The sequence below is a fragment of the Oncorhynchus gorbuscha genome, linkage group LG19 (assembly GCF_021184085.1).
Source record: "Oncorhynchus gorbuscha isolate QuinsamMale2020 ecotype Even-year linkage group LG19, OgorEven_v1.0, whole genome shotgun sequence".
NCBI classification, from domain to species: Eukaryota; Metazoa; Chordata; class Actinopteri; order Salmoniformes; family Salmonidae; genus Oncorhynchus; species Oncorhynchus gorbuscha.
The window spans coordinates 3,396,988-3,405,222 of record NC_060191.1 but is presented as its reverse complement, the minus strand read 5'-3'; the positions used below and the strand labels follow the sequence as shown (position 1 = coordinate 3,405,222).

Below are 8,235 nucleotides of genomic sequence, written 5' to 3'. Positions count from 1 at the left end.
ATGGCAGGGGGGGTGGTGGAGTTGGAGATGGAAATGGTGGGGGCAGGGGGAGAGGAGGGGGCGAGAGGTGGGAGGGGAGAGGGACAGGGGGTGGTGGAGTTGGAGATGGTGGGGGCAGGGGGGAAAGGAGGGAGGCGAGAGGTGGGAGGGGAGAGGGACAGGGGGTGGTGGAGTTGGAGATGGAAATGGTGGGGGCAGGGGGAGAGGAGGGAGGCGAGAGGTGGGAGGGGAGAGGGATAGGGGGTCTTCCCGCATCCTGCTTGGAGGGTGGCGAGACGCTGAGCCTCCTTACGGGCTAGGTGCTTCCTCCGAGGGGGAGGGATGGGGGGAGTGGAGGAGGGGAGGGAGAATGGGAGAGGGGAAGATTTGTAGAGAGTAAAGTAAGGGATGGGCTGACAGAGAAGAGGAGGGGGGACGGAGCGTGGGGAAGGAGGGAGGGCCTTCTCACACCTGAAGGTGTAGAAAGTGGGGGATGAGGATGGAGAGGTGCAGACAGAGACGGAGGGGGTGATGTCACGGCTGATGTTGATGTAGGTGTGGAGTTCAGAGTTCACGCTGGCATAGCGGGCAGGGGGTTTGGGGGGTCTCGGTGGGGGCTCTATGGGCGAAGAGGTCTCTGATTGTGAGACCAGGGGCTCGTCACAGTCTGAAGGTGCTGTCAGGTCCACTCCAGCATCAGAGAACTCCTGGGAATCTCCCAAAGACCCTCCCCGGCCCTTATACATCTTCCAAGACATATCCACGTTCTCCATCTCATCCAGAACATCAGAGAGATCCTCCTTGCCCAGATCGCCTAGATCCAGTCCCTTCTCATGGAGCCTGGTGATGTGGGCCAGCTTCACCTGCCTGTTGACACTCTCCAGTCGGTCCAAGTGATCCAGTCGATCCCTCAGTAGATCCCCCTGAGGATCCCCTCCAGGTCCCAGCGAGCCACCTGAATCACCTGGCTAAAGCGCTCCATCTTTCCAAAGTCTCCCACTGACTCCAGTAAGTCCAGGAGGCCTAGTTTGGTGACCTCTGACCCTAAGCCTGTCTGACCTTTGACCACCAGGTAGTCGGAGGAGGAGGAGGGGGAGGCGGGGGCGGAGGGGTAGCCCTCGTCTGGGGAGCAAGCGGGTGGGGGGGAGGAAGGGCAACGAGAGACAGAGGGGGGGTTTGGGGTTGAGGAGCAGGACAGGGGGTGAACGGGAGGCTGGGTAGCGTTCAGGAACATGAATGTGGTCCTGAGAGATTGACAGATCAGCGTTCCACTTGTGGCCAGAGGACGAGAGAGCTGTGGAGAGATCGGCGCAGTCTGACTCCAGATCGGAGCAGGAGCTGATGGAAGTGGAGGAGGTGGAGGAGGTCAGGGAGAGATCCAGGAGAGAGGGAGGGCAGTCGCAGCACGATGGGACCAACGTGTCATCATCATCATCTCCCTCCTCCTCATCATCAACTTCAACACTGTTTTCCTCTTCTTCCTCCGTTTCTTTCTTGTTGTCTATGACCACATCTGTGTTCTTGTTAACATCTGCATTCTCCTTATCTATTTTTCCTTTCTCCAGTTCCAGGGCATTAGGGGGGCAGGCTGGGGCCAGAACCTGAGGCTGGGGCTGAGAGGGGCTGGCCTGTGTCTTGGTCTTGCCCCCGGTCCCCTCCTGTCTCTGGGGTAGCAGGGGAGGTGGTGGAGGGGGCTGAAGCTTCAGCTGCTGTCTGATGGAGATGGTATTGTTGTTGTTGTGGTTGTGGTTGAACAGACTGTTATTGTCCTGGGGGGAATGGCCGTCGCAGCACAGACAAGGCAGGCTGGGTTCATTACAGTTGGGGTCCAGATGAGGAAGAGGAGCAGGACGAGGGGCGCATTTCGACACAGCTGCTGCACGGACACTTTTGGGTTTGGTCGTAGAGAGGGGAGCTGTGTTTCTCTGTAAGCCCAATCTAGACTGACCCAAGGGGGCACGAGGCTGGACCCCCACCCTGGTCCTGGAAGACTCAGGGGTCGCTTTGGTGGCGCGCCGAGGAGAGGAAATGGTGTTCATGTTTTTGTCTTCCCTCTGGGAAACAGGGCCGTGTGGCTTTGGTTCCGCTACGGTGGTGGTCCGCCTGCTCGTGTCGATGCGACGAGGCCTCAAGGGCGGAGCGAAGGTTCGGCTAGAGGAGCGCATTTTAGGAATAATAGTTTTCTAATGGTCAATTATTTCTGTTTCTATAGAAACAGGGGTTCTGTTTTCTATCTAAAGGACGGAGATCCAAAACGTGACGGTCACATCTTGGCTTGACTCCAAAGATCCTGCAACATCAAAAGAGACATGCAGTCAATAGAGGCACAGCAGATAATAGAGATGAGAGGAGTCTGTGCTCCTCTAACTGTACAAGGGACCAGCTTGTTCTTGTTCATAAGAAATCTTACAAGTTAAATCCCCTGGTTTGTTCCATATAACTATTGGGCCTTTTCTGCTGTATAATTACCTCCTCAGTGCTGGGACCAGTTAGATGAAAATTAAATCCATCTCTCCTCACTTCTATCCTCTCTCCCTCTCTCTATATATATAAACAGACAGAGAGACAGACACATGCACACACACCTACATGCAATGTCAGTGATAGAGAGGAGATCTCCATGAAAACAGTTGGGAACTAATGAAGGATTTTTGTCCTTCAGCATCCCAGTCTACTCTGAGATTCAGCTTGATGGAGTGAGAAAGGATTACTGTAACTCTCTCTGACAAATAGGCTAAGTATAGGCCAATCAAAATTAACTCTCTCAACTTTAAGCTTATTTGCATTCAAATAAATGTTAACATGTATTTTAACTAGGCAAGTCAGTTAAGAACAAATTATTATTTACAATGACGGCCTAGGAACAGTGGGAACAACGAAAAAAAGTGTTACCTTGTCAGCTCAGGGATTCGATCTAGCAACCTTTCTGTTACTGGCCCAACGCTCACTAGGCTACCTGCTGCCCCAATATATAGCATAGTACAAACATATTTAGTAAACAAGATCAAATTATTTAGAGAAGAAAATCCTCAGTTGCGCAATGACTAACGTACAGGCTGTCTTTTAAAACTCCTCCACTGCCAAGGCTGAACACATATTCCTCCACAGCAGCACCGTGCCCTTCACATCAAACGGGGAGAAGGTAGGCCCATAGAAATCAGAACCTGAACAGCGCTTAGATCGGGCCTGGGACACGTCGCCCTGTTCAGAACCGTTAGAATAACGTCCCGTAACCGCAGAGCACATCATCTGCCGGATTGTCGGTATTTACCATCGGATTTATCGACCTGAAGTGGCGGATGGAGACCGTGGAAAGGAGGAGGGGGGAGAGAGGGGGTACCTCAAGCCGCATCGTCCTGACACAGCCACCCCCCGCTACTATGACAAAATGTATTGCAATGTTTATTAAATTAACTATAACATGATTATGTCTGTCATTCTAGTAAACAACCGTAGGCTATAAATCAAGAAAACGGCTATTGACATTATCTGGATCTGGGGATGTGGGCAGGTGTTGAAAGCATAGCAAAACGTATTGCCTAGATCTCGGTAAATAGAGAGCATTTGATCAACAACACCTATAATCATATGATTGTGAGATATTTGACTCACCATCGGCTTCGTTGAGGAGAAGATGGAGATGCTGGATCCCGTTCTCGGTAAACGGATGCGAGCGCGCAACCGCGTCCGACTAACGAACAGCCTCTAAGGGTTAAAGCGAGAGCTCTCTCCTCTCGCGACCACCTTATCTTTCGTCATCCGCCGGGTCCACACCCCTCTTCTGCCTCACCAATCAATCTCCCGCTCTGTTCATCTGTCAGCTTCTTCCATCCCTCTTAACCTTCGCTTCCTCCCCCCAAGAAAAAGACAATCGTTACGGAATCTACCGTATTCTCTTTGATCATTCTTCCTATCCGCCATCACACTCCCTCCATCTTTATTATTCTCTTTCATTCTCAGTGGAAATGGAAGGTAACATGGTAAAAGCACATGCTGTATAGTAATCTAGTCACACTGATCGAGGAAGACTGTTTAATAAGGAAACAGGAACTGTGAAAAATAGACTCATTGTCTTTATGAATCATGATGGAAAGCCAAACACAATGTTACTGATCGCTGTACTATATTGTTTTCCACAAAAGGTCTGAATACTAAACCCATGTTGGTCACATTTCTTTATTAAAAGCAATAAGATGCCATATTGTCAGCAGCAGGTAGATGTACAGTAGTAATTAGAAAGAGAATTATACACAGAGAAAACAAAATACAAAGAACATTGTGTGAGAGACAGAAAGAAGGATTGTTCCTTTCAGGCAGCTTCCTGCTCTAGTCCATTCACTCTGCCGGTAGAGACCAGAGACCTCTGCCGGTAGAGACCAGAGACCTCTGCCGGTAGAGACCAGAGACCTCTGCCGGTAGAGACCTCTGCCGGTAGAGACCAGACCTCTGCCGGTAGAGACCAGAGACCTCTGCCGGTAGAGACCAGAGACCTCTGCCGGTAGAGACCTCTGCCGGTAGAGACCAGAGCTACTACTAATTACTGCTACTACTAATTACTACTACTGCTAAACAGGGCCCCAGTTTGTCATCCTGATTGATGTGATCATCAACCAATAATGTCACTCCCTGCCATCATCAAATCCACAGGATTCTAGAGCAGACAGTTCCTAACAGTGACATGATGTTATACTTGCGTCATCATCAATAAATAAAGAGATTGTATCAGACATACTTTGTTTGATGACATTGTATTCCCAGTTTGAGTAATCAGTTATTCTGTACATAATTGAAAATCATATTATGGAGAAGGAAAAGAATGGGCACACAGGGGTCCGTGAAGACCAGGTTTAAGACTGACTGGCCTCAACCAGGTTCACTCACAGTCCAAACTAAAGCCTTGTTCTATTTAGGTCCCTAGACCCTTAACCTAACCCAGGGCTCCCCAACCCTGTTCCTGGAGAGCTACCCTCCTGTAGGTTTCCACTCTTATTAATCAGGTGCGTTAGATTAGGGTTGGAGCGAAAACCTACAGGATGGTAGCTCTCCAGGACCAGGGTTGGAGAGCCCTGCCCTAGCCCTTAACCTCATGGTGTTCACTGAAGGGGAAGGGGCAAGGGACCGAAATGGAAGCAGCCACACCAACTAGCCCTCCTCAGTCCAGCTACAGTGCAACACACACTAAATAAAAACAGTCTTCTCATCATAGTCTTCACTTATTTCTCTTGTAGATTTTCTTGGCAAAGTTGAGGAAAACTGCGTGTGGAAGGTTTTGGGCGTGACGCGCAATGAGTTTCTGTAAGCGCTGATAGCTGTCTTCTTCGTATTGGTGGTACAGGGTGGGCATCTGTAGGGTGTTGTACAGTGTTTTCACCTTCTCCACACTGTCATGCCGACCATAACATGACTAGAAGAGGACAATAAAAGTGAATTATTTCTCAGAGATATTCTAGTCAGAGCAGTTTACTGTATTGAGCTATGTAAAGAAGTGAATAAATGCATTCATTCCCTCAATCATCCATCCATCATGGCTTAGGTGTGTTTACAGTTCAATGGTCAACTGTGACTGTTCATGGGTGACCTCTCACCTCCAGCTCTGCCCTTTGTTCCGGGGTCATGACCCCTAGAGCAGTCACCACCAGCCAGCCGCATTTGTTGTCCTGGATGTCTGTTCCAATCTTCCCTGTCACCGCCGGGTCGCCATAGCAATCCAGGTAGTCATCCTGGCAACAGAGAAACATTGTAAAACAATGCTGTTATGACATTGTCTGTGTTTGTGTCAGTCTTATAGAATTACTGTGGTCTCACCTGTATCTGGAAGAACTCTCCCATCTCCAGTAAGATATGTTTGGCGTTGTTGTGTTCCTCTTCACTGTCGATGCCCGCCTGGGAATTATTCAGAAAGAGATACACCATTTGTATAACTTACAGTTTCTGCACCTTGTATAATGAGACTGACCAGACATTACAACACTAAACACTCACCATGTACATGGCTGCTGCCACAGGGAGGTAGAAGGAGTAGAAGGCAGTCTTGTACTTTACTATGGCCTTATATCTGACACACAGGGAGGTAAGAAGGAGTAAAGATTATACCCTTCCAAACCCCAACAATACACTCAACACCCCCCAATCACCTGTATCTTGAATCTCCATATACCCTCCATCGCTATATCCCACCCCTCTCCCTCTTACAAACCTCTCCATGGTGAAGCGGTTGAGGTCTACTTGACCAGGAGGAGCGGTCATCAGGTCCAGTGCCTGGCCCAGCTCGGTCTGGAAGGACGTCTGAAAACACAGGGACAGAGAAACAATTCAGCTACAGCGCAAGAGTCAGCTGTGTAAGTATGTGTGTGTGTGTGTGTTTGTGTACCTCAGTGAAGAGCTCCAATAGGTGTACGTAGTAGGGCTGTGCCCTGCAGTGTCTGCGCAGTAGTCTGTAGATGGATCCCTCCAGGAGGAAGGAATCATTGATGGCATCCAGACCCACCCTCTCCTGAGAAACAACAGCTATGTTACTGACTGAGCAAACCCTTTGAAGCCTACTATGTTAACAGGGACACATGGTGTTGTTGACAGGTGATGCAGTATGGAAGTTGATGTAAGCTTACAGTTAGTTTTGGGTAAACCAGTTGGCTGACCATAACAATGCTTTCAGATTAGACTATATTTCTTGTGAGAGCGACAACAGTCAGTCTCACCCTCTTGTACCAGCAGGGCTGACCTCTCCGAGTCACTGAAGCATCCATGATGTCATCAGCTACCAGGAAGAACGCCTGGAGCTGAGAGAGAGGAGAGAAATAAAAAGTCAGCGTTAGTCATTTCACTGTGGTACCTCAGCAAAGTGCTAATTGAGGCAATAACTGAGTGCGTGTGTCTCACCAGCTCAATGCACCAGCCAACCAGCAGGGCCCGTCGCACAGCATCCTGGGTCAGCTCAGTGGGAGGAACAAGCTCCCTCAAAGAGCCAATCACAGACAGACCTCTGTTTCTTTTTCCTCCAGGAGTGTTGTAATGCAACACCTAAGAGAAAGAAATAGAGATTAGTTGTATGGCATCTTTGCACATCTCAATTTCTCAAATCAAACCCTAGCACCTACCCCTAGACACTTCTCATAGATCTGAAGGAGAAATACTTTAAAAACTTCCTATGGTGGTCTCACAACCCCTACACACCCTACCTCTACACACCCTACCTCTACACACCCTACCTCTACACACCCTACCTCTACACACCCTACCTCTACACACCCTACCTCTACACACCCTACCTCTACACACCCTACCTCTACACACCCTACCTCTACACACCCTACCTCTACACACCCTACCTCTCGGAGTCTGTTGAGAGCATCAGCGAGGACAGAGTCTGTGAAGTCCTGCTCTGTGAGCTCGGTCACCAGCTCCTCAAACTGGGCCTCAAACAGCTGTGGGTCTGACTGCACCGCCACCGAGTGGTGGGTCCCGTTGCTGCAACTACTGTCACCCTGAGAGCAGAAGACATTTCAGATTGTGAGGGGAAAGCAGGAGGGAGATAGAAAACAGCAGCAATAGTTTCCAAATCATCACATGTAAATAAAAGGTCTGGTTTGTGCTTATCCCACCCAAATAACGCTTATACAGAAACATAGTTCACAGTGTCAAGTTAGTTGGCTATATCAATGTAGCTAACTAAAACTGTAAGCTCATTACACACACAAGCAGACAGGGTGAACATCTTTACAGCAAACTGCACAACTACAGTAAATGACCGCTAGCAACATCCCAGCGGTGCTGTCAGCAGTAGCTTCGACAGTATGTTCTCTGCAGTAATGTGACGAATTTGAGGTGAAACTAGAGCTCGAAAAGACCCAGATAAACACAGTCTAATAATAGAGATAACCCACTAACATTAGTAAAAATAGCAAGTTACCTTGGCTAGAATACATCTAGCTAGCTAACGTTACCTAGCTACAGTAGACAGCGCTTAGTCTCCAGATAATAAACTAGCCAATCACGACACAAGGCGAGATCACGCCTGAACGTTAGATCCCTTTCATAAATATATAACTAAATAAGCAACTACACACTAGGTTGCAATATCTGGAGTCCTTCTTACCATGATTATCTTGTCCTTGCTCGTAGTGACAGTATGTCTGGCAAATCCCTCTTCACTGGTGTCTCTACCTGTCAAATGGGAGAGTACGACGCACACAGAGTTTGGGAATTCCGTGTATTGTAGTTTTTGACCACGTTGGCGTTTATTTTATCGCATAGCTT

At 48.8% G+C, this 8,235-nt stretch overlaps 2 protein-coding genes across 3 annotated transcripts; both read right to left on the bottom strand.

The window, feature by feature from the left end:
• Positions 1-196: 196 nt before the first annotated feature.
• LOC124006438 (nucleoporin NUP159-like) lies at positions 197-3,665 on the bottom strand. Its single transcript, XM_046316451.1, has 2 exons — positions 3,592-3,665; positions 197-2,269 (listed from the first exon to the last, which is right to left on the bottom strand). The coding sequence occupies exon 2, from the start codon at positions 2,142-2,144 to the stop codon at positions 948-950; it is 1,197 nt and encodes a 398-aa protein (XP_046172407.1). The 5' UTR covers positions 2,145-2,269; positions 3,592-3,665; the 3' UTR covers positions 197-947.
• Positions 3,666-4,139: 474 nt separating this feature from the next.
• Positions 4,140-8,235, bottom strand: LOC124005510 (farnesyl pyrophosphate synthase-like). 2 transcript variants are annotated; one of them, XM_046314849.1, is made up of 11 exons: positions 8,075-8,235; positions 7,308-7,463; positions 6,859-6,999; positions 6,678-6,758; positions 6,350-6,472; positions 6,176-6,264; positions 5,962-6,034; positions 5,785-5,862; positions 5,565-5,699; positions 4,440-5,383; positions 4,140-4,402 (listed from the first exon to the last, which is right to left on the bottom strand). In XM_046314849.1, exons 1-10 carry the CDS (start codon positions 8,075-8,077, stop codon positions 5,189-5,191), a joined length of 1,074 nt encoding a protein of 357 aa, XP_046170805.1. In that variant the 5' UTR covers positions 8,078-8,235; the 3' UTR covers positions 4,140-4,402; positions 4,440-5,188. The 2 variants fall into 2 exon arrangements, with proteins under 2 accessions (XP_046170805.1, XP_046170806.1); XM_046314850.1 differs by lacking the exon at positions 8,075-8,235 and adding an exon at positions 7,889-8,000.